Source organism: Rosa chinensis, chromosome 6 (genome assembly GCF_002994745.2).
Source record: "Rosa chinensis cultivar Old Blush chromosome 6, RchiOBHm-V2, whole genome shotgun sequence".
NCBI lineage: Eukaryota > Viridiplantae > Streptophyta > Magnoliopsida > Rosales > Rosaceae > Rosa > Rosa chinensis.
The window spans coordinates 17,091,912-17,117,372 of record NC_037093.1 but is presented as its reverse complement, the minus strand read 5'-3'; the positions used below and the strand labels follow the sequence as shown (position 1 = coordinate 17,117,372).

General features: G+C 40.8%; 2 protein-coding genes and 1 long non-coding RNA gene across 3 annotated transcripts; 2 read left to right on the top strand and 1 right to left on the bottom strand.

Moving 5' to 3' along the window:
• Positions 1 to 1,250: 1,250 nt before the first annotated feature.
• On the bottom strand, positions 1,251 to 4,005 carry LOC112174349 (4-hydroxy-3-methylbut-2-enyl diphosphate reductase, chloroplastic). The gene is made up of 10 exons (XM_024312090.2): positions 3,658 to 4,005; positions 3,352 to 3,548; positions 3,080 to 3,259; positions 2,844 to 2,975; positions 2,667 to 2,741; positions 2,469 to 2,574; positions 2,283 to 2,377; positions 1,786 to 1,971; positions 1,598 to 1,684; positions 1,251 to 1,485 (listed from the first exon to the last, which is right to left on the bottom strand). The coding sequence occupies exons 1-10, from the start codon at positions 3,911 to 3,913 to the stop codon at positions 1,420 to 1,422; spliced, it is 1,380 nt and encodes a 459-aa protein (XP_024167858.1). The 5' UTR covers positions 3,914 to 4,005; the 3' UTR covers positions 1,251 to 1,419.
• Positions 4,006 to 8,656: 4,651 nt separating this feature from the next.
• LOC112173524 lies at positions 8,657 to 9,403 on the top strand. The gene is made up of 2 exons (XR_002925592.2): positions 8,657 to 8,922; positions 9,008 to 9,403. It is a non-coding gene; the product is annotated as an uncharacterized LOC112173524 (long non-coding RNA).
• Positions 9,404 to 11,137: 1,734 nt separating this feature from the next.
• On the top strand, positions 11,138 to 11,905 carry LOC112170942. Its single transcript, XM_024308207.1, has one exon. It carries the CDS (start codon positions 11,138 to 11,140, stop codon positions 11,903 to 11,905), a length of 768 nt encoding a protein of 255 aa, XP_024163975.1.
• Positions 11,906 to 25,461: the final 13,556 nt, after the last annotated feature.

Sequence of the window (25,461 nt, the reverse complement as noted above, 5' to 3'; positions counted from 1 at the left end):
AAATCACATTCTCATACACTGAAGGTAGCTGTATTACCCTGTATATTTAGGAGAGGATTCCAATGAGTAAACCCACTTGTATGAGTTGGAACGATTCCAGTCTTGAATCTTCCGAAACTATTCATTTGTTGCTTCTTTTCTCTGCACAACAAAAAACTGGGCCGAGGAGGAAGAAGGATGGCTGTAGGAGAAAAACTAACAAAAAACAAAGGGTATTTGCAAATCAAACTGCTTGTGTTATCAGGCCATCTCCAACCCAAATGGCTAAAAATAGCTCTGGGGCTAAATTTTGTACTATTCATTGATTTGACATTAACCGTCTCTAACCTGTCAAGGCTAAATTATAGCCCTAAAATATATTTTAACATTTTGGATTAGTTATATATATATATATATATATATATATATATATAAGCTAACGTCAGCAACTAGCTGTTGTTGACATCATGCTGCTGTCCCCCTCCACTACCCGAGTGGGCCACCTTTAATCTGATCCAGTTTTTTGAAGGGTCAAAGGGCTCCTCCAAGGGCTAAAAATGCCCCTTTAACCTCACCTTTGACCCTAAAAAATGACACTTTACCCCTTAGCCTCATGGGTTGGAGAAAGAAAGGGCTGTTTTTTTTGCCCTATGGCACTTTAAACAATTGGGTTGGAGAAGGCCTCAGGTTCCCGAATTAGTTGAACCATTCCAGGCAATAAGATAGCATTGAATGGCTAGTTGCTGAAACATTTGGATGTAATGAAAGATCTTCTAATTTTCGAAGCACAATTGAACACATTTTCCTTGTGCTTTCCACCGCAAAAATATTTTGAAGATGTTTGTGCTTATTATGCTTATTATGCATGGTTGTTTACTACAACTGTTGTTGGAGTTGAAAAATGGACCATTAAGTGCGAGGGACTAAAAATCCCGTGGGCCAGCCCACCATAATTGATTGGGCTCAAGATGCATGAAAGTACCCTGCCTTTCTCGACTTAATGGACACTAGTTTTTTTTTTTTTTTTTTGGCAACAAAATGGACACTAGTTTCACTCAGTCATAAAAGATGATAGCAGAGTTTGTTACTCAAAACTTTTGAAAACTACTCTTCCCCGTATGGAAACTGAGTTCAAATGGATGGGATTACCCAATGAAGTAATGATTTTTGAAATTTTTGATGGGGTTATTAATTTCGACAAGACGATATTGCTTCAGTTAACCAAATTTAAGAGTAACTTGAGCTCATGAGAAGAGGACAACCAAGACGGGAGTTATAACAGTGGAACCTTGACCTTTATATCATACAACAATTACATTTCTAGGGTTCATGGAGCTGTAACATACATTCGATACAGTAACGCTCATCTTGATTTTACAATAACCAAGTTGTATGATTAAACTCGTACTGTGTACTGTGTCTAGTCATGCCTAACCTAGATTATGCGAGTTGCAGAACCTCTTCACGCTTGATGTCAAACACTTTGATAAGGGCGTCTTCAACAACCTAGGAAAAAGACAAATGGAAAAGGAAAGTATGGAGCTAAGATCATAGGGAAATTTCAGTTGAAATAAAGCAGTTCAATGGTTCTAGCAACAATTTCACCAAAGATAATTACCTTATCTGGAGTTGAGGCACCAGATGTCACACCAATAGTCACAGGACCTGCAGGCAGCCAGTTTTCTTTCTCAACCAACTCACCGTGCTGTAACAAATAATAAACAAATTACAAGAGGTGTAATGAACATGGAGAAAACAATAATTTAAGCATCAAGAAATGAGATTATCATGTCTCCACAAACTCACATTTAGCTTATAAGCTATTCTGTTTCCAGGTCCTATTCTTTTCTCACTATCAATCCAGTATGAGGGAATTCCACGAAGTTCTGCAATCTCTTGTAGGTGAGAGGTATTGCTCGAGTTCCACCCACCAACAACTAACATAAGATCTAGCTTTTCCTCAACCAGCTTGTACATTGCATCTTGTCGCTCCTGTAAATGAAACAAAAAGATGATCTTTGAGTCACACCAAGTATTTCAGCATTTAATGCAGTGCCTATACTGGCAGTGCACTGTGGTAAAGCCACTCTGCTTTCAAGCTAATCTGTAAACAAAATAGGTGAAATCCTAGTGGCTGCTATGGGCAGTCAGAAACACCATTGTTTTCTCTTTCTTGTTAAATTTATACATAGCATAGAAGGTTATAAGAAGATGAAGAACTATGTTGTACAATATAATAAAAAGTTAGTATCAGTCTATCAGACAATAAATCAGACTAGAAAAATCATCAACAAAAACAATACCTGAGTCGCATCACATATTGTGTTGAAGCTCACAAAATGGTCATTGATATTTTCCACTCCATACTTGCGCATCATGGTCTTCTCTACTAATTTTCCTGTTAGATTGACATTAGGATGCAGTTAATAGTTTGCAAACAAAAATTTCTTCACCAAAGATGAACCAACCTAGCATAACAGTTCACTAACCAATGTCTTCAGTCTCGCCCTTAAGCATTGTAGTCTGATTTGCAATGCCACATTTAATAAGATCTCTATCCGGATCGAACCCTGGAGAAACTGCTTTCTTAAATTTCTGCATTCATACCGAATTAAAACAGTAAATTCCTGCATGAAGCCCAAAATACTAGCAAATTCATACAGAAGCAACAGTTAACAGAAATGCACCTCTAGAAATGCTTCTCTAGTTGAGCTAGACCCATTAAGTTCACCACCAAGAATGTAGTCACACACATACGATGCCTGTAATCAAATTCAAAGTTATAGTAAACTAACAACAAGACTGAAGCCAAAAAAATTTGTAATGCCAACAAATCAATGACAACGTACATATCACTTGCATACCTCATCCATATTTTTCACTATAACATACTTTCCGGCAAAAGAAGCAGTGGCCACAGTTTCCTCATGAGCATATTTACCATGAATGATTGAAGTGTAGTCTCCTTTCTTGTGCTTTTCTACAGTATTCCAAACCTTCAAACATAGAGACATTGTAAATATGAAATATCAGACCCAATTTTCATATCCTATTAAAAAATAGAGTTCAAAAAATATTTAAAAAAATAAATAATAACTACCTTGGAAACCCAAGGGCAAGTAGTATCAACAATTTGAACATTTCTGTCACTCAAGCTCAGCATCTCATCGACCGCAGCTCCGAAAGCAGGCAAAATTACCACATCACCCTTGTCCACTACCTCAAATTGCTTCCTCCCTTCCTCAATCGGAATGTTTTTCACCTCCATCTCCTCCAACCTCTGCCAATACTCATCTCAATTCAATCAATTTACTAACATAATAAACCATCCAGGCTTCAATCGAATCGAAAATTGAAGAATTTATAACCAACCTTATTGACGGTCGGATTGTGAATGATCTCGTTGGTAATCCAAATCCTCCCAACTGGAAATTGCTTTCTGGCCTCGTAAGCAATCTGCACGGCTCTCTCAACGCCCCAACAGAACCCGTACGCCTCGGCGAGCTTCACGGTCACGTTTCCCCAGGTGTACTCGAACCCGTTCTCCTTCAGCTTCTTAATAACATCACCTAAAATTTTCAAATTCAAATCGTTCAATCCTTCAATTATTTACCGAATAATTCTTCTTCAATACATCGATTAATGACTGAAATTATTCATAGCCAGCTAGTAGCTTACTGGTGTATTCGCGGTTCATGAGCTCGAGGGTCTCTTCCTTATGGCCGAACCCTCTGCGGTTGTAGTTCTTGCTCCGGGTCAGGTTCTTACGGAACACCTTGGCGTCGAAATCAGACTCCACGGCGGCGGAGGAATCGCCGGAGCATTTGACGGAGAGTGAGTTCCGGCTACGGAAACAGACGCTGCCCGCGAGGCTGTGAGGCGAGAAGACATCGGTGCGGGGCGGGATCCGGCAGAGGTGGAGAGTGATGGCCATCGGAGAGGCGCGTGAGAGAGAGAGAGAAGTGATGACTTGGAATTTGTGGTGGTCGTGTTATCTAGAGCAACAATGTGGTTTGCGCACTCGGGAGTAGTTCGTGGTTTGTATTTATTTTGTTGTGGGGAGGTTTGTCGTTTTGTGCAGTGGATCTGGTTACGGGTCGTCGTTTTGATTCTAAAATGACATTGCTGTCCTGGTTTGGTAAAAAATACGTGATTCTCGTTTCAAAAAAATAAAACGTGATTCTTGAATGTACCGCCAAATTTGTAAACCACAAGAGTTACCGTCTTCTGATTTAAACAAAACGGGAAACACATATTTGGATTAGGAGGGGGACAAAGATGTGGGCACAAAAAACAAAATGGAAACTTGTAGTAGATGATTGGTGTTTAGTAGAGAGATTATTCAGAACACCGCCGTGCACTTGCACCAACATAAATGAATGGTTAGATTGCATTAAATATACTTTTTGTTTATTAAAAATAAAGTTGATAATAAATATCAAGGGTTGAGATTATTTTATAAGGGTTGGGTTACTTACACCGTCGGTGTATAGAATAATTTCCAGTGTACTAAATACAAAATGGAAACTAGCTACAAGGGCATCCCAAAGCAAATTCAGATGAAAATCCTAAGCAGCATCAACAAGGCATCAAGAGCGCCACCCACAAGACAACCAAACTCGACTAGACTTCACTAATAATACAAAGCTGCCACTAGTATCACCACCAAACCCCACCGCAATTCAACACTGAATAAAGGGATGAGAGGTATATATGTCTTCTTTTTTTGTCAAAGTGATAATAATCATTAATAAGCCCAAAGGGATAAAACTCTAAGAGAGAGCCCAAAGCTTTGAATTACAAGCTAACAGAAGTAGGAAAATTACACATCAAACCTAATTCCACATGAATCTGGTAATAAGATGGTAACCCTAAAAAATTAAAAAGAAAATATCCTAACATGATATCACTGCAGCCACCACCCCAGCCATATTGCACGCCGATGAACTGCCGTACAATCATCGACCAAGATGTCACCAGAAGAGCCCAAATGAAGGGATATAATCCGAGAACCCGATGCCAATATAAGCCCAGAAAGCAAATCCTAACATACCCAAAATACAAGATGATTTGGAGGAGGAGCCAATAACGCACACTAACCATCACCTCTCTACCAGAACCTAACGATCCGGAAGAGAACCACTGCCACTGAAGGGGGCCAAAAATCAGCAACAAAGAAAAAATACAATGGATAATGGGGGGTGAAACACCCACGCGTGAGCACCCCTACTCCGCTTCGTAAGTGATTTTCACTTTATAGAGGTAGCCATGGGAAACTCCAAGAAAGTCAGTGGTAGAGGGATGAGAGTTGGTGTGAGATATTGGGTGGGAGGAATTGTGGGGGCTGTTGTCAAATTTGAAAATTTTCCGAGCTAATTGACAAGAAATTGAAATAACATAGTAAGAGGAGGAGCAAAGCCCTTTAGATCTGGACACAACCAGTATAAACACCACAAGAGGGCTGGATCTGGACACAACCAGCATAATCACCACAAGAGGGTGTATAACCAAGACAAAGCCAGCAAAAACTCCACCAAAGGATGTCAAGGACAGTAGCCGGAAAGAGCCACGCACCTCTACAACCGCCAGTGCCGACCGGCAGGAAGAGCCTCGCAGCTCCACTACAGTCGTCGTCCTCAGTCCGAGAGGAACAGACCGAGATCTGTCAGTCGAACCCGAGATGAGATACCCATCCATCTTCCGTGGATCGTGCCACCGCCCTGAAGGCCTGCCTCTACACAGCTTCAGCATCCCCTCCCGGGCCAGAACGCAGCAGCAAAATGCCAGCAACGTTCTGCCGAGAGAGAACAACAACGTCTGGAGGTTTCTCTCTTTCGTCGCGCGTGGGGCGCGTTCTATTAGAGATTAGAAATGTCGTTGCCAAGAGGTATATATGTCAATTACTACAAACGTCAAAAACCCCACAAGTCGATGAAAACCAACGATCTATGGCTAAGACAGAATCGATCTTTAAAGAATAAACATAAGCCGTCAGCAGAGATGGCCCTAAAGCGGTTCATGTTGGTGTCGCCACACAAGCCATCTGACCATGGAGAGCCTCCATTTTAGGGTGGTGCAGATACAATATATAATACAATTGTCGTTCATGAGAACAAATGTTTTGCATGGTCCATTTCTTTTTAATTTAAAAGAAGTTTTATTAAAAATCGAGCAAATACAAACAAAGGCCAGACCAAAGATCAGCCCTTACACCACTAGTTTACATCATTAATAAAACCAATAAGCCATGGAGAACCAGCATGCTTCTCTATAATACATAGATTGCACCATCTTCAATGCTGATCTAGCCAAGCAATGAGGAACTTTATTACTCTTTTTGCAAACATGTTTCCAACTTACCTGTTCAAACTCTTGTATCAACCCATGAACTTCATCTAAAAGACTAAAAGTCTACAACTGCTCCAATCTCGCCAAGGTATGTTCCTTTTGCTGATAAAGCATTGATAACATTCAGTGCATCCCCTTCCGATCCACTTCTAATTTGGTGATCTCAAGCTGCTTACAGTACTTGTCCGAAACTGGAGCTTGGGATACTGCATGGTAGGTACATGCTGTTTCGATGATGAGGATGCTTAACTTGTTCTTTCTATACCTCTTGGTAGAAGGCATGTGGATGACATGATGATTTGGCATTTCGATTCAAATGATGTTTTTACTACTAAGAGTGCTTACAGGTTGGCTTTTGAGCATATACATGCTGTTGCTGCGTCTAGTTCAACAAACTCTTCTCTTTTATGAAATTCAATTTTGAATGCATAGGTGCCTGACAAGGTTAAGGTACATATTTGGCGGGTATGTTCTTCTAGTCTCCCGACTATTGATAATCTTAGATCTAAAAGAATATATCTTTGTTGGAAAGGGTTGTTGTTTTTGTGATAATGGAGATGAGTCTATTGCTAATATCAGTAGAGAATGCAACTTCGTGTGTAACCTAATTGGTAGTTGTCCGGAGTTGGAATTGGTGATTTGGAGGTCAAAGAGGCCGGGGTCTTTGGGTGGAATGAATTACCTTGTGTCAACACAAATTATCTAAAAATAATTTTGCGTTGCTCTTGATGATTGTTGGAGTGTTTGGAAAGAAGGAAATTGTCGGGTTTGGTTTGATAAATTTCTCTCTATGAATCAAATTTTTTTTTCCCAGTTGAATTCTTTCTTTACGGCTTTCAAGGCATCTAGACCGGTGCTGTGGAGGCCATTAGGAGTGTTAGGGCGTGGCAGCCTCCACAGGTTGGTTGGCTTAAGGTTTTCTTAGGAGGTGTAGGGAGTTGGGGTGTAGTGGTGCATGATAGCACTGGTTTGGTTAGGGGTGGGCACTTGAACCCGGAAAACCGAACCAGACCCGGTCCCGTCCAGAAAACTGCCGGGACGGGACGGGTTTGAAACTTCAAATTTTACTATTTGGGCCCGTCCCGTCCCGTCCCGTCCCGTTTTAACCGGACGGGTTTCGGTTTGGTTCGAAGAAATCCCTCAGAGGCCCGACCCGTCCCGAAGTATTAAAACTTATTTTATTTTCCTTACTTTTCGATCGGTTTTTGACCTAAACCCTAAACTCATTCCTCATTTCCTCTCGAAGTCTCGAGTCTCCAGTTCTCCACTCTCCACCTTTCCTTCACTACTTCACCGACTGAGGGTGTTCCCATTTCTGCAATTCACCTCCACTCCTCCAGGCTCCATCAATTCAGCTCATAAGCATCATTTCTGCAATTCCCATTTCCCAATTTCCCAAAGTACCTGCCTTCCTGGTCACCGAGACTGCCTTCCTGGTCCAGTCGTCAGCTCGGGGAAGTGGTTTCTCCGTCGTCAGCTTCGCCGTGGTTTCGAGTCTTGCTTCAAACACATAAGACTGCAAATGTAAGCCATGGATTCTTAGTTTCTTACAGTTTTGCAATTTATACTTTATAGACAAACTTCGATTTCATTGCCGATGGTTTTGCAATTTTGATTTGTTTGATTGGGATTGTGAGATTACATGTGTAGGATTAGCCGATTAGGACTTAGGAGTTCAATTTGTTCGATTGGGTTTGTGAGATTACAGTTGAGTTCGTGAAGATCGATTGGGTCAGTGGGTTTTGTGAAATTTGTTCGATTGGGTCAGTGGGTTTTGTGAAATTTTGATACTTACGCTTAACAATTGGATTTTTAGAGTTGAAGAGTGAGTTAAGCAAGAACTCAGATGCTTCAATGTTGTTGTGCTTCTAAATGTAGAATCTGAATTGCACTCTCTAAATGTAGAAGAAGAATAAGAAGAGCATTTGGGGTTTTGAAGTGAAGAGAATAATGCAGGTGGGGTTATGGAGTAGGTGGCATTTTATTTCTGTGTTTTAATGTAAAAATCAATGTCTGTGTCTAAAAGTGTCTCGATCGAACTGGAATTTAAGCATTTGGAACAAGAACCTCTTTCTTTTCTTCTTTTTCTTACAATTCTGATTTTGTATTAACACAGAATATTAGTTTATAGTCTATAGTTGCAAATCCTGTGTCTGACTGGTTGTAGTCTATAGTTTTCTGAATTTTGCAAATCCTGAATTTTGTTTTGTAGTCTATTGTTTTCTACCTTCAAGAAGCTGATGGCTAGGGAGAAGAAAACTGCTCGACCTCGACCAGGTGCTTCTGGTCTTGAGGATTCTTCAACAGCCACATCACCGGTTGACATCCTGTGCTGGTGGAAGATAAATGGTTGCAAGTTTCCAGTCTTGGCAGCAATAGCAAGGGATGTTCTTGGAATCCAAACCTCCACAGTAGCCTCCGAGTCTTGTTTTTCAACAGGAGGCAGAGTGATTGACTGTTTTAGGAGCTCATTAACTCCTAGAACAGTGGAGGGACTGATTTGCATGCAGAACTGGTTGCTAGGTGATGATATTGCAGAGGTTGTTGATGATTGCTCAATTGAAAACCTCGAGTTTTATGAAGAAGTTGAGCAAGGTATGAACTGTTGTAGTTTTTACATGTGTTTGACTGTTTTCAGTATTTTCACTGCATTGGCATTTACTAACTCTTTTTTTTTTAGAGCATGAAAGCACTGCATCTAGCAAAACCAATGTATGTCCAGCTCCAAATCCAAGAGCAAAAGGCAAGGGAAAGCTTGGGGCAGCTAGTAATGTGATAGATGTTTGAACTTTGTTCAATTCATTTAGTTGTGTGCACATTTTCAATGAAGTGTCAAATTGTGAACTGTAATGGATTATTAAATTATGCAGATTTGGTCTTCTTTCAGTTCTTTGAGTTGCAGTTTGCTTATTATATGATGTTTTTCTTCTTGTTTAGGTTTAGTTGCAGCTTGCTTTAATGGAAATGTAGAAATGCATTAGCTTTAGTTGCAACTTGCTTTGATACTTTGGTCTTCTTTGAGTTGTAGCTTGCTTTAATGGAAATGTAGAAATGCAAAACAGGGAAATTGATGAAATTGCAGGAGATTTTTTTTTTTTTTTCCTTTCGGGATGTCCCGGTCCCGTCCCGATCCCGTCCCGGTCCCGTTCGGGTTCGGGATGGTCGGGATCAATTCTCAAAAAGTGCCGTCCCGTCCCGTCCCGTCCCGAGTTTTATTTCCGGGTCCGGGACCGGGATCACAAGAATTTCGTCCCGTCCCGTCCCGTGCCCAGCCCTAGGTTTGGTTGTTGGAGGAGCATGTGCTCGGCGTGCTTTTGTGCAATTTATAGTCAGGGGTGGAACTAGGATTTGGAATTTGGACCCTCTCAAGACATTGCATTGTTCAACATCGCAATGTCAATATTGAGCGATACAATATTAAATTCAATGTTTCACGTATTTTTCTTTTGAAGAAAAGTTATAAAAGAAGAACTAATCATTAAATCAAGAAATTTTTTTATTTTATACACCCTCTAAACTTTGAATTCCGAAAGATACTAAAAGAATTTTATATAAATATTGGTGAAGAAAACATAATGTCGGATGAGTTTTCTTCAAAATTGTGATCATTGTTTCAAATGGAGTAAATTATTCATTTATTACTTCAGCTGCTTTTTGGGTAAATTGATTAATTACTTTACCTATTCTGATGTGTTAAAGAGACCAGACTTTACTACTGATTGACTTTTGCATTCATAATATTGATTGGTTAAGAGAGAAGGGGGGTTCTAATGGTTGAATTAACCCCATGTTTAGATAAGAGACAAGTTAATTACTTTAATTGAACTAAACAGCCTTTTTGTAGATTGGTTGTGAGGGCAGCTTAAAGTTTGGTGGAGGAGTTTCATTTCGCCCCTGTTGCTATTGAGTCTAATTGCTTGAATATTGTGCTTGCGGTCTACGCAAATGGGAATGAGGACGTCTCTGAATTGGGAAGAGTGATATTTGTTGTCTTCTTTTCCTTCTTCTATATTGTCTTATGTTAATAGAGATGCTAATATAGCAACTCATAACTTAGCAAAGGCTGCTTTATCTTCAAATTTTCACTTTGTTTGGGAAGGTTCCATTCTCCAACTTCGAGTAACGTTGTTACTCAAATTCGTACTCACTAGTTTGCATGATCAATAAAAGTTTGTTGTCTTTCTCTAATAAAAAAAAAACTCTCATTATTATTCCTACCTAGATTTGCATATTAGAGAAATAAAGCTTTCTCAATGCAACTAAGGTTATTAAGTATTCCTGCAACTGGTTTCAGAAAGTTGGATTTGCCGTTGTTTTTTTTTTAATCAAGAAGAAACTTCATTAATAATGAACTGATTACAATGGTTTTGGGCAACATCTCAAACACAGAAATGACCACTAGACTTCACACTGGAACTGTTGTTGGAGAGAAAGAATTGCAAAGCTACCTCTTCGATTTTCAGGGTTTTGTTATAATAAAAGTCAAATAAATTCTCACACTGACGACTAAGGGTGTTCCAGATGATATATAAATTCTTCGAATGCATCCATAATTAAATAAATAATAATAATAATAATAATAAATAAATAAATAAATAAATAAAAAGGAATCCTAGTTGCCGCCGGGAATCTAAGTTGTATTGTTGTCAACTAGGGCAACTCACGCGTACGCACAAGTCAGTGACCAAAAGGAATTATGATATGAAGTGGGCTGGACTTCCCAAATATCCTGTATATATAGGCGGTCTTGGTTCTTCTACTATTCGCTATATTCTATGTTTTTGAGTTGTTGTGTATACGATCACTTGCGATGGAAGTAACTCACTCACTCAATCGCTTCTACTTTCACGTCACTCCCCTTGATGCACAACTCAACGAATATCACAAAGAACCTTCACCGGTTCAACTTTTTATCAAGTTTGACTACTACATCAAACACAAATACTTCAATGTCTCACAAGATCATAGAACCCGAACCCTCATTCACCGATCGGAAGAGAGAACTGAAGCGGTGCACCAATCTGATTTGTGCCAGTTAGATCAGAGCCACATGAAAAACGACTCGTATAAGAACTGTCTTTTTTACATTCTTTCTGAACTTGGAATCGACGAAAATAATCACAATGCAATAGTCAATGAGATTACAGACTGGGGTCGCATAATTGACAACTTAGAGTACAACAAGGATCGAAAAATACTGAGCTTGTGGGTTTATATTGCGAGTGAGCATATAACCTTCCGCTGCGAAAGGTGTTTGATGGGAAGAGAGTCATTGATTAAAAAGGAGCTAAAGAGAGTTAGAGTGGTAAAAGATAATGAGATAGAATGTGATGATGATAATGCGGGAGACGATGAGGAGGACTGTGAAGAAAGAAACAGCCGATCTGTAGTTCGCGAGAGTGAGATTTGCAGTATTTGTATGGAAGAGTTTGCAGTGTTAGATGATGTCTTTTGCACGCCTTGTTGGCATATGTTTCATGAAAAATGCATAGTACGATGGCTGGGAGAGAAGCTCCATTGCCCTCTTTGCCGCTTCCAGATGCCTATTGAACATAGAGACTGCAGGGGGCAAAACTAGACCCTAATTAGGATGAACCGAAGATCATGATTATTTGTTAGGGTATATGAACTTTTGTCCATCAGAAAAATGGGTGCTCCAATTTTCAAACTGATGGATCACTAAGGTACGTACGCAAACTATATCAGTTGCATGGTATAGAGACTAACTTCCGCCATTTTTTTTTTGTCAAATACCCCCAAAATTTCATAAGTGGGAAATAGGTAGGTGATTTGACAAAAATTATATACCTGATCGACATTAGTGGAAAACATACGGAAATTAGCATAGGTAACAAATGCATGTGATCTTCAATAGTTTGGATATACCTTATTGTCAATTTGAAAGTTTTGACACCAATTCATTCACTAGATCAAAGTTGATGTATTATTTGTTACGGTAACTATCAATTTTGTTTTGTTTTGTTTTGTTTGTTGAGAACTGACCTGGCTTGTTCGTTAAAGATCATGTAGCCATGATTTGCTTATTATATAATTTTACACTTTTTTCTTCATGAAATTAGTTGGAGGTTTGGTCTCACTGTTCTTCAGGACCGTACTCGGAGTTTAAATAAGTACAATTCCGTGTCCTTTGTTGAATGTTTGCAAGTATCGTGATTAGTTTTTGTCGCGCGTCCTTTAAATTAATTGTTGCTATCACTCTTTGTAATCTAAGTTCGATCAATTTATAATGTAATATATAGCAATTCAGCTAGCATATGATCGGTAACTTAACTGTTAGTTTATAATTAACTTATGCCTCCCGATCGAAAGTTTCAAGTCAGCCACACTGCCAATGGTGTAGATCACTAAGATGCTCGATCTACCTCATCATATCGATCGATCAATGGTTGTTTTATATATGCATGCAAACAAATTTAAACCACACCAGCTTCTGAAATTGAGAGGTCTGGTTCGTTAAGGACTCGTGAACAGCATCAGAGGACCTAGGTCGAGCTACCCTAGACGAAGGAGAAAAGTGGCAGGCAGCTGCCTTCATATATACTCGACTACTCGCTACCGCCTTCAAGGGGATCATCCTATAAAATAAGAAAAGTCATGTTCGCCGGCCATTTCGATCGTTAGTTAATGATCACCCATGGATCAAAATGGTTTCCTTGAGATCTGTCCCAACAGCATATCAATAGGAAACCTAGGGTTGTAGAATTTCTTTGTGGGACGTCTTCACAAGGAGAACCCTAGCTAAGTACGGTTTCCTGAAGATGAGCTAGCTGAGACGGCCAGTTTCTTTGGTTAATTTGTAGGGTATTGGTAAAGAGTCCTCTATGGACGTGTCGAAATAGGAACATGGATACGTGACGATACATCAATTCTTTGCTTTAATTGTAGGATCTGCAAAAGTTATGACATGAAGCTGGAAAATTGAAGATTTTTAAATCTTGGATTTGGGCATTATTTTGTAATTGTTTCCAATTTAAGTTTTTCAAGATCTGATCGATATTCCGAGTACTGTACCAAGAATCTACTATCGCACAATTCAGACTTTTACTATAAATGGCACGCACAAGAATAATTTAGATAGGTAGATCAATTTGCATGAGCATAATATGGAAAGTCAATTCTCAGTAGAAAATATAATCCTGTTGTAGGGAATCAGAAATTGAGAGATAATCGCTGTGTATTCTCATTGATAATAGAGGCCTCTTTATATAGAGGATTACAATGCATAGAGTTAGAATCATACAAGGAAAGATAATCTCTAGATTCTTCTAATTAAACTCTATTACCACTAGGTCAAGTAACCTAGAGTTTGGGCCAAACACAAATAGAGATATCCTTAAACACTCCCCCTTGTGTTGTCCAAACGCGGTGCTTCTCTCGTTGCCTCGTTAAAAACCTTGCCGAGTAACAAAAACCCAGTGGGACAAAAATAACCTCGGTCGAAGGGGAAAAATAGCACAACACACCCTTCACGTTTCGAGGTGAACATGTAGACATCTCCCCCTGATGTCTGCGCCTCTCCCTGATGACTACGATCATGGCAGTTCAGATAATTTCTGCAAGCCAATTCTTGCCACATGTTTCTCGATCGTGGATTTGGGCAATGACTTAGTAAACAAGTCTGCCTCACTGTCCTCAGATTGAACCCAGTTCACTTTGATCTCGAGGAGAGTCTGTTGTTGCTGATTATGCTTGGTGTTATCGCTTTTGATGTAGCCTTGCCTCATTTGTTCAAAACAAGCAGCATTATCCTAAATGCTCGTAAGCTCATCTGCGGTAGACTTCAAACCACAATTGTTCGAACATGCGAAATTATGGATCCAATCCATATACTTTCACGAACCACTTCGTGAAGAGCAATGATCTCTGCATTGTTCGAAGATATAGCGACTAGGGTCTATTCTGTAGACCTCCAAGATATCACGGTCTTTTCCCATGGTGAACACTTGACCGGATTGGGAATGACCTTTGTGTGGGTCAAAGAGATACCCAACATCAGCAAAACCTTTCAAAACACATGTCGTTTTGGGATGGGGATAGTGGACGCAGGCCAGTGTTGGCGGCGTACCTGGTGTGTGATGGGTCCGAATTCATCATCTCTTTGTAGGGATAGAACAAGCCCATATCAATCATACATCTCAAATATCAAAAGATATCTTTTACACCAATCCAATGGCGTCGCGTTGGCGCAGAGCTTATCTAGCTAACAAGTTCACAACATATGAGATGTCCGGTCTTGTGCATTGGGATAAGTACAATAATGCGCCTATTGTACTAAGTAAAGCACTTCTGCCTCTAGCACATCTTTCGTCATCATCCTTTCGACGAAGAGGATCCCTTTCAGGATCAAGACTATGGACGATCATGGGGGTGCTTGAAGGCTTGACCTTGTCAAAATGCCTAAGCATCTATCGACACGATGCTCAAGTTCTAAACCGAGACATAATCGTGTTCTCCCAAAATCCTTCATCTCAAACTCGGATTTCAAGTGTTCAGCGGTTTCCCTTAACTCTTTAAGGGCTTCTAATGAAGATCATGTCCAACATGAACCGCGATAGAATCCGAAACTTGTTATAGAAATGCGTGGGCTTTATAGAAACGCGTGGGCATATCCCTTCCCAATCAAGTAGTCACTTTAGTGAGCATTTCAATCTTATTGTAAACGCGCTCCGTGGTCTAGAGCCTCTTGACTTGGGTAAATGAAGTTCACCATGAACTTTCATGTATATTCCGTATCTAGATCCCCATAGAGATACGTAGTGACCACATTTGTAAGCTGCATGTTCAATTATTCGGAAACTACCAAACTGACAAGGTAGTGGAGTGCAATGACATCCATTACGAGAGAATATGTCTCATCGTAGTCGATTCCAGGGCGTTTTGTGAGAAGCCTTGCGCCACAAGGCGAGATTGCCATCTCTTTTTCTCATCACGCTTTCTAACGAAGACCCACTAGTCAATAGGTTTTATGTCAGGAGGTGTTGGCATTACTGGCTCAGAAAACCTTCCTCTTCGTTAGAGAATCCATCTTAACCTGGATCGCATCTTTCCATTTAGGCTAAATCTCTTTACGTTGGCATTCATTCATCAACGGAGCATGGTTCGATGTCATCAAACTCAACAAACTCATGCGCAATGAAATGCGCAACTACATCATCAATCATGATGGAGTTTCTATCCAACGTCTCATGTACACTAGTGTAATTTTCATAGAGCTCTATATTCTCAGGAATAGGTTTTGAAGTTGAGGCGTCCCCCAATGATAACCATAACATGGAAGATTCTCATGAGACGGATTTTGAGTGTCGATGATTCTAGGATTGGTTTGTGCCAATGTATCCTTCGAACCCACGGGCCTCCCATGCATCATAGCTGGGGCCATGGCCTATAACGCCAGAGTGTCACTCTCTTTGCCGTTGGCGCCATGCCTACCTCCGTGTAGGGTGGCGCTACGTCCTCCCGTAGGGACGTCCTTCCTTGCAGGCATGTTTGCAGCATATTTGTGTGATCTCGTCACTTTAATAGGGATCGAGATGAGACATAGTGGGGATAGGCCACGACAATTTCTGTCGTTCCTGCTGAACATCCGTGTTCTTATCTCCCTCTAACGACAGGAAGACTGTCTCATCAAAGTGACAACCCGCAAATCTAGCGGTAATGAGATCGCCTTGCAAGGTCATGAAGTGGCGGATGATTGTTGGAGTCTCAAATCCAACTGAGTGGCCCATTCATCTGTAAGGACCTATCATATTGCGCTGTGGCAGAGCAATGGGCACATAAATGGCTCACTCAAATGTGCGTAAGTACAAAATATGTGTACCCAGTCACTAGCTATAACGCAGAGGTACATTGAGTGGCGGTAGGTCGTAGATGAATTAGCATAGCTGCATGCGATATTGCATCACCCCAAGCAGATGTAAGAAGATTGGTGCGCATTATCAATGTTCGGACTATCATCGTACTCGTTTCTGCGAGACCAATTGGGTGTGTTCATGGGAATATAATGTCCAACATTACTCCTAATGCAATAAGCACAGTCAAATCCAATTGACTAAATAGGATGATCTGGGGAGTGAGCCCGTTGTCATATGATATGTGCTAGGAGTGTAGCATAAGCAGCATTTATTGGTGGACAATGGCACAACACGTGACCGGCGTGTTTGCGTGTCAACCAACATCATGAAATATTTAAGCGTCCGTAAGTTGGTTGAATCAATCCACAGAATCTCCATAGATTCTATGTAAGAACATAATGAGTATTGTCATATCCTTTGCATAGGACGGTCTCAGTCCTAATTTCCCTAAGGAACGGGCTTTGTAAAACGAGCGAGAGGCTTTAGAAGCAACCAATGAGAATTTTGGTTGGGTCTGAGCGTCTTAAACGCTATTCGAAGCAAGTTGGTGATTGCAGCATCACCTAGGGCGCCATCACAATGATGGACGCCATCCATGGCGTCATGGATAGGGACTGCGCCAACGCTAGGATGGTGGTGGATGGAGGCAGTGCCCTAGGCAGCAGCATCGGTCACACTTAGTCCAGGAATCAACTTTTGATTCATGCTTCATTTCGCTCGAGAGAAAGGATGTCCATGTGAAGTCTTTGGTAGACGGATCATCATATCATCACTAGGATGATCTATCCTGTCGTGACAAAGCCAACATGTGTCTAAATCCAAGAGATCTTCTCTCATAACTTTTATTGGATTAATAGCTCGAATAGTGACATAGAGTCCACTAGAGAGACACATAAACTTCTCTAAGATGCGTCTTTGTTCGCAATCATTAAAGGTATTGCAAAGGAACTCATTTCCGTTCTCTACATGCATTTTCGCATGGAATTCGTTGGCTATTCATAGGGTACGATTTGCCCTAAGAGTGTAGAGAGTTTCTGTGACAACTGTAATCAAGGTGCCAATTGGCAAGTGGAACTTGGGCTATTCCATGTCCTTGAATTAATACTGATGGCCCAGCCATTGTAGTCACAAAAGTCATATGCTCATAATCAAAATGGAGTCATAAAGAACTCAAAATTTTATTCATAAGCCAACAGAGTACATCATTGTCTCTTAACCATTAGGAGAATCTAATCCAAATGCTAGCTAATGCAAAACAATGGTAGTCGTCTAACTTCTTTCAATAATTCCAAAATAACTGTGACCATGTGAGTAGAGAGATGTCGGTGGAGCAAGGCTCGCTTAAGTACCACTAATCTCAGAACCTTCCTTGACATCATACTTACTTTGGGTGAGCCTACTTTGAAGAAAGACTACACCATTGGCATTTACTACAAAGTATATATATGGCAATTGCCTATTACATCTCTTGGAAAAATAAAGACTTAAACAGAATTGGTGATCTATTGATCCCAGCTAGATTTGTAGTCTTTGACCCTTCACTCTAGATCATCTTCATGATCTTCTTGTTCCACATAGTGAGCTTCTCTTGCTTCACAATATGCTTTGTAGGCAGTGATGATTTCTTCACGAGCTCTACAAATGTGTGCCCAATGATTGGATACTCCACATCGAGAACATACATCTCTTCTCTCAGATTCCATTGATTGAGGCGCTTTGAAAGCATCATTTAGATGGCTCCTAATGTTGGTGGCGCCACCAATCATAGCCAGAGGTGTTGCCTCCCTCTCTCTTTCCACGTTTACCTCTTCGGTTCCGTGTTCGCCTATTTTGGTAGTTACCTTCCCAAGTAGAGCGATTATATGGACCAGAATGTCCAGAAGTATCTCTAAGATTAGGGTTTCGCTCTTGGCGCCCTCTCTTAGAGGTGCGACTATATTTGGATTCCGGAATATGCTCTATTTCCACGGATCTCGAATTATAGTTCTTCACAAGGATATTGTCATGCTTTTCAGCGACATTCATAGCTCCAATGAGCTCATGAAACCTTGTGATCCGTCTTGCATTAACATTGATTCGATAGTTCTTAGTAACCATCAATGCAGAGACGGGAAAGGTAGAGAGAGTCTTCTCAATCAACATTGCATCTGTGATCTCTTTACCACAGAATTCCATTAAGGATTTAATGCGAAGTGCTTCCGAGTTATAGTCAAGAACTGACTTGAAATCACAGAAGCGGAGGCTATGCCATCTCACTTCTAGGTCAAGAAGCAAGGAGTCACGGACGTTGCCAAATCTTTCTTCGAGTGAGACCCACAGCCTTCTGGGGTCTTCTTCGTTCATATACTCATACTAGAGTGAATCATCCATATGACGAGTCATTAGGATGATGGCTTTCGCCTTATTTGCCTCTAAGGCTGCTCTATTTGCTTCCAAAGCTTGAGCTTGTTCAACAGTTAGCACGTCCTGGTTAGGCTCGAGAATCATATCCAGGATTCCATCAGCCTTGAGATGCTGGCGGATATCACGAACCCACCTGTGATATCCAGAGCTAGTTGTTCCCAATGGAGCAAAGTCCAATTTGTTCAGGTTACTCATCCTGAAAGAGAATAAGAAATTAGGGTTAGTTTCGAAGCGAAATAGGCTATCGCGAAAACATATGAAATTTCTGAGCGTAATCGCTTCCAAGAAATTAGGAATTTCCGAGCATAGTCGCTTCCAAGAAATTCGATTCCAAGAGATATTGGATTAGATCGAAACAATGATGTAAGTGGTTGATCATAAATTCTCTACAAACTCTAAGTCTGGAGATCTCAACAAGCTCTAAGCTTGGAGTGAGCACGAACCCCCACAGTTCTGCTTAATTTGGTCTCCCCTATAATGAAGAAAGGGGGATAGAAGAAGGGATGATGGAAGTCCCCGAGAAAAGAAGAAGAAATTGAAAAATTTCAAAAATGGGAACTTTTAGAAAAGTTTACCTTGAAAAATTGCCGAAAATCTTGACCGGAAAAGTTGGCCGGAAAAATGTTGCAGGAAAAGTGACCGGAAAGTCACTGGAAAAGAAGCCGGAAGTTGGCCGGAAAAAGTGGCCGGCGGTCATTGACCGACCTTGACTGGAGTTGACCGGGTAGCTGAAGTGGCAGTGCGGCGCTGACGTGGCAGAACGGAGCTGACGTGGCAGTGCAGGGATGACGTGGACGCTGACGTCAGCAAACCTCTGGGCTTAGGTCAGTGGACCGCGGCTTGGGCCCGACTTGGGTGCGGCTTGGGCTCAGCTTGGGCTGCCTCCTTCCTCTTTTTTTTTCTTTTTTTTCTTTTCTGTCGGTTTTCTGCAGAAGATTCAGTCGGCCGGTTCACTCACTTTTCGGCCGGTTTTTGTGCTTTTTCTTCCGGTTCCAGAATCCTCAGGTTGAGAGAGTTCTGCTGACGAAATTTGGTTAAAATCGGATGTCCAGAAGATGGTGAATCGGTGGAATATTTGCTGCAGGTTGTATCGAGATTCCGGTGGCCGGTTTAGTAGGTTTCCGGCCGGTTCTTGGGGTGGCGCTTCCGGTTCTCGACTCCTGGGATCGAGTGCTTCAAGGTGTGAAGTGGAGTCAGAAAAGGCTACAAGGTTTTGTATTCGGATTCAAGGTTTTTAGCTTCTTGAATTAGGGTTTGGCTATTTGTTTCAGGGTTAGGGCTTCGTGCTGATAACGTGTTGTAGGGAATCAGAAATTGAGAGATAATCGTTGTGTATTCTCATTGATAATAGGGGCCTCTTTATATTGAGGATTACAATGCATAGAGTTAGAATCATACAAGGAAAGATAATATCTAGATTCTTCTAATTAAACTCTATTACCACTAGGTCAAGTAACCTAGAGTTTGGGCCAAACACAAATAGAGATATCCTTAAACAAATCCAAGGTTTTCATCCCACCCAATCCGCCACCTGTACCCCAGAAAAAGAAGAAGTTTATATTCAAAGTTTCCTTAGCAAAAATAGTTATTTATTACCGTTTTAAGAAAAAAGAATTTTTTTTTTTTTGAGAATGGGAACATTTATTGAATAACTCAAAGAAAACTTACAAATTGGAAAACAAAGTTGCAGAGCTATCTCTACACCAGCCATCCCTTCTACCATTACTAGTTATGGGACCATCATCGTCGATGACTTGCATGAGCCAAGGAGGCCCAACCCCTAACCAACAAATCCGCCCATCAACCCGGGCTACATGTTGAGCAACCGTATGAGCTGCCCTATTCACCTTTCTAGGACTAAACACAATCCTTGCATGGTGGAATCTCACCAACAACCTTTGGACTTCCCATGCAACAACCCCATCCGCTGACATGCATTCTTCCTCCTTAGAAATCATACTCACTACCTCCAGACAATCACACTCTACCACCAGATCTAACCAGCCCTTCTCCAAAGCAAACTCCAGGCCAATTTTAATTGCAAATTGCTCTGCTGTATGGGGAGGAGTATTAAATCTCAACCGCTGCCCCACCGCACCAACAAAACAACCTTTATTATCTCTGAATACAGCCCCAACGCCCACCTGAGCCCCTCTAGGAAACACCGACCCATCACAATTCATTTTAATTATACCTGGAGATAGAGGGGACCAGCGACAGCCAAACCGTTGAACCGCTCCACCACGTGTGTCTCCACTTGTCTCCTTCATAGCCTCCACCGCAAGAATGCTTTGCCAAACCGCCACTACCATTTCATATAATACATTACTAGGCTTTGCATGCTCCCCATGTATCAATGCATTACGTTCTTTCCAGTTGATCTACAAAATTATAATAAATAGCCTTAACTCATCTGCCTCCAAGATGTTCACCGCATGCTGAAGTAAAGAGAAAAATGTAGGCGACTGACCAGGATGCAACTTAGCATAAAACACCGCCCTCTCAAGCACCACAACACAATCACCACAACTCCAGGTTGCGTGCGAGGGCGTTTCCTCACCTTGTTGACATTGCTGACAAACCACGTCCTGCGTAATCCTACGTCTGAATAAGAACGCTTTACATGGCACAAAACCCAAAAAACAGTGCTAGAGAAAGTGTAGCATCTTTGGAGGCAATTTAAGTTTCCATAGGTGTCTCCAGTACTCCACCACCTCAGGAGCAACTTCCCCTAATCTCTCCCTTTCCCAATCAATTTTCAAAGCCAACCAATACCGACTCTTCACTGAATACTTCCCACCACTAGTACAAAAAGTTAATCACACAACACTAATCACACAACGGAACACAAATCATCTGTTGTGTGTTGAAGTCAGTTTAATCATACAACGGTGCTGGTTGAATTCTGTTGTGTGAATGCCAACAAAGTGATAAATTTTTTATAGGAACTACATTGCACAACGTAAATTAAGCATGGTCCGTCGTCTGATTCTTAAAAATTTAGCGGCAGATTTCCCTCCACTCTCGAGTCTTGGTTGCCTCTTGAAATCTGAAATTTGGGCTACTTGATACAACGGTGCTTGAGGTTTCCGTTGTGTGATTGAAAACTGGATGCCAAATTTTGAGGAAGCTTGCTTGAATGTCTTCCACAAGGTAAACCTAGTGCAAGTTGTAGAAATTAGACAACAGAAGTTATACTTTTCTGTTGTGTGAAGTTAGAATATAAGCGGCAACATTTTAAGCCAAAATGCTATGGGCGCGGTATATTTCCCTCCATGTGTTTGGCATTTTGATTTTTGTAGTGCACTCTTACAACAGTTTGTTAGGTTTGTGTTGTGTGAGTCACTTTAGATTTTATTTGAAGTTTACTTATACCTCCCACACTCTTGAAACTCTCTCGACAAAACGAAATGAAACTCAGTCCTCTCAAACACACCCTAAATCTCGGTCCGCTCTCAATCCTCTCTCACAAACCCTAAGTCTATTTGACTATTTGGATCTCTCTCACCATCCTCTCTCTCTATCTCTGTGCGAAACCCCTATCTCTCGTGAAAGCTCTCTCAATCTCGATCTGCAAGTCTGCAACCATGGCCAAAGCTCAAGAATCCGATCAAAAGAGTGAAGAAGAAGAAGAAGAGGAACACTATGGAAGCCGAAGCTCAAGAATCGAGCCCCCAAAACGACGACGTCATCACCTCCTTCTGCGAGATCACCTCCGCCTCCAAACAAGAAGCCCTCTTCTTCCTCGAATCCCATAATTACGACCTCGACGCCGCCGTTTCCACTTTCTTGGACAACGAAAACGCCGCCGCCGTCACCGTCACCAACCCGGTCCAGCCCTCCCACTCGCTCTCGCCGTCTCCGTCACACTTGCCCGAGTACTCGCCCTCCCAGTCGACCCCTCGATGTTTCCCAAGTCCTCCTTATTAACATCTCCTCCTATTCGCCAATCTCAACAAGACCAAACTCCTCCACTCTAATTTGGCCTCTGAATTTCTCAATCAAGAAAACACACAAAACCCAGAAATGGCGACCCTTCCATCCACCCATTGCTGCCGTACTTACTCTTCCTCATCATCGGTGTCGTATTCTTCCGTACACAGAAGCCTCCAGAGGGTGGCCGTTTCTCCGAGTCCGCAATGTTTCGTCTCCGCCAAGGTTTCTCTGCAGTCTTAATCCGTTTCGCAGCAAAATGTTGTCAGCATGCAAGATGGTTAGCTCATTCACTCTTTTCAATGCACTAGTTTTCTGGGCTTGTCTTGTTTGTATAGCCTGTGTTGACTTGAATGTAAAGTTTCAGTCTTTATTTCTTTAAGTTTGAGTCTTTGATGTGTTATAGCATTTGGGATTTTAGTAAAACTAAGCTGTTGTTGAATTTGGACTTGGAAAGCTTGTGGCTTTAGAATTTAGCGTGTCTTATTTGGATTTATGTTGGTTGTGTGGGCAGTGGCTCCAGCAGTGAAGCCTGTTGAGAATGAAACTGCTTTCAAGAAATTGAAAGACGGGTTGCTGTCAGCTACGTCTGGGTCTGTGGAGGAAAGTAAAGACGCAAGTGGGTTTAGTTTTGAAGAATCTGAGTCTACTGTGAGTATTACTGTGGTTGGAGCTAAGAACGATTTTGGGAAAACTGAAGATGATTTGAAGTCGCTTCAAAGTGTTGGTCAGATTATAGGGGAAGTTCTGAGACCTCTCGATTATGAACACTGTAAGTAAAGCTTGGACCTTTGTTTGTCTAGAACATAAACATAGTTCCTGGAAACTCTTGGTGATTATGATTTTGTTAGGATTGATCGGCCTCTAAGTAGAAAATGGAAACTTTTGGTGAATGTAATTTTGTTAGAGCTGCTTCGTGTTTGAGAAGTGTGGAAGTGATTATGTTTTGGATATGACTACTCTAACTATTATGAGGGCTCTTCCTAGAGAGGTAATTACGATTCTATTACTAATGATATGAATTGACATTGTATCTGTCTACTCTTGAACATTCTTGCTTAATTTGACTTGCAGGACAAATGCCATAATCCCAGTATTAGTTTTATTCTGAAGCATAAACAATGTAGGTTGTTAAAGTGAAATCACCCATCTTAAGGTCTGGTAATTCATTCTCTATTATATATATATATATATATATATATATATCGTATTTGAAACTGGTGAAATGAACAAAAGTAATTACATGTGGGAAAGGAATAGATATGCAGAAGGCAGTGAGTCATATTGCTGCAGTCCAATATTTTCCCAACCATTTCTAGAAGTGCAAGGTATTTATGTTTTCTGATAATATTGGCTTTAGCATGGGTAGATTTTTGTGTTTTCCAAATAACACAATTTTAACAAATTTTGGTTACCTATTGATGAGTTAATGTTCTAGATTAAATTCTTTTTAGACAACGTCTTGCTAGTGAATCTCATATCTACTTGATCTTCAGATAGTGAATCTGGAAGTGGCACACATCCACCCTTCACTTTAAAAAGTCATATCTTTCTGAAGGCAGGGAAGAATGAAATTGCTCTACTCACCATGACAGTTGGTCTGCAGGTACATTTTGCTTCTTCTGATTGCCATGCTATATTACCTCTTAACTGTTTATTCAGGTAATAATGGATGCAGAATCCTGGTTATTTGTAATAAGGGGATGTTTCTAGTGGGTAACCTGAAAAAGCATTTGACCACATTGATGGTCGAATCTCTAGAATATGGCCTTTTTTTTTCTTTTTTTTCTTCAAATGAAGATATCATCTTTAGAAAAGTTTCCTGGCATGTATATACATATTATAGCTGGCTCTTTAGTAGTCAATTCTTTATCTTTTTTGACCGAATGCTACATTTTCAGTGACTTAATGCTCTTTTCTTTGTACTCTAATTAATGTTCCAGTGTAAACTTTTTTTTTTTTTTGTTCAGTCCTATCAGACTTTGTTTCATGAGGGAGAGTGCTTTTTGCACATTGTCTCTTTACTAAATGGTAACCTTGATGATGCTAATGGAGAGACTCTGGTTATGGGTGTCCTTCAAACTCTTACCTGTTTGCTTGCAAGCAATGACACATCAAAGGTAATTTATCTTTAGACCTAGATGGACATCTTGTCTCCTGTATTATAATGTTTTGTTTTACTTTCCTATCCAAATAAGATAATCCTCCCCCCCCCCCCCCCTCCCCCCCCTCCTCTCATTTGGATTTGTTTCTGTTAGTTAGCCATTGTTGAATCTTTGATTGCTTCGTATATGTTAACACGGTTGATTGCAGACAATAAGTTGACCTTAGCTTATTGGTTCACTGTTTCATTACATCTTTTATATAATTGAGTAAAGGGACAAAATGATCTAAAGTTCCAAAGAATGAATGACAAAGTAGGGCTTCATCCCATTCAGCTTTTTTTTTCTCTCTCTCTCCTTAACAGTTAATACACACTCATACACAGATGAACCGGTTTACAGCTGAAGTGGTCAACTAGTTGTAGAAAAATAAATAAGTGAGTTTTGAGTTTGAATATTGATCTTGAAAGGGTGTATGTTCATGGTCGAATTTGAACGGAAGACAAAACCGACTAAAAGGATCATGATACCGTGCTAATTTGCAGTTCAGCCCCTTTTCAAAAAGAAAAATAGTTTATTGTCTATCCTCTTCTTTTGCCCTGGCAAACTTTGCCTTCTGTCTCCACAAGGATCCTTCTCAATTCTCAAGGTATAACCTTTCTCTTTCAGTCATTGAGGATCATTCACCGCCCTCCTTTCCCCAAGCATCCAAAAAAGAGATCTTGCCCCCACTGAAAATTCTAAATACAACTCTCTCTCTCTATGCATGTGCCCTGGTGCAACTACATGTCAATACAATATTGGAGGCATACATGCATGGATGA

What these genes read in the sequence shown, in the direction of transcription:
- LOC112170942 (XM_024308207.1), top strand. Translation starts at nt 11,138, where the DNA reads ATGGAAGTAACTCACTCACTCAATCGCTTCTACTTTCACGTCACTCCC.
- LOC112174349 (XM_024312090.2), bottom strand. Translation starts at nt 3,913, where the DNA reads ATGGCCATCACTCTCCACCTCTGCCGGATCCCGCCCCGCACCGATGTC. An exon ending in TAGTGAAAAATATGGATGAG is followed by an intron (nt 2,742 to 2,843) that starts GTATGCAAGTGA and finishes ATTTGATTACAG; the next exon opens with GCATCGTATGTGTGTGACTA. An exon ending in GAATAGCTTATAAGCTAAAT is followed by an intron (nt 1,685 to 1,785) that starts GTGAGTTTGTGG and finishes TATTTGTTACAG; the next exon opens with CACGGTGAGTTGGTTGAGAA.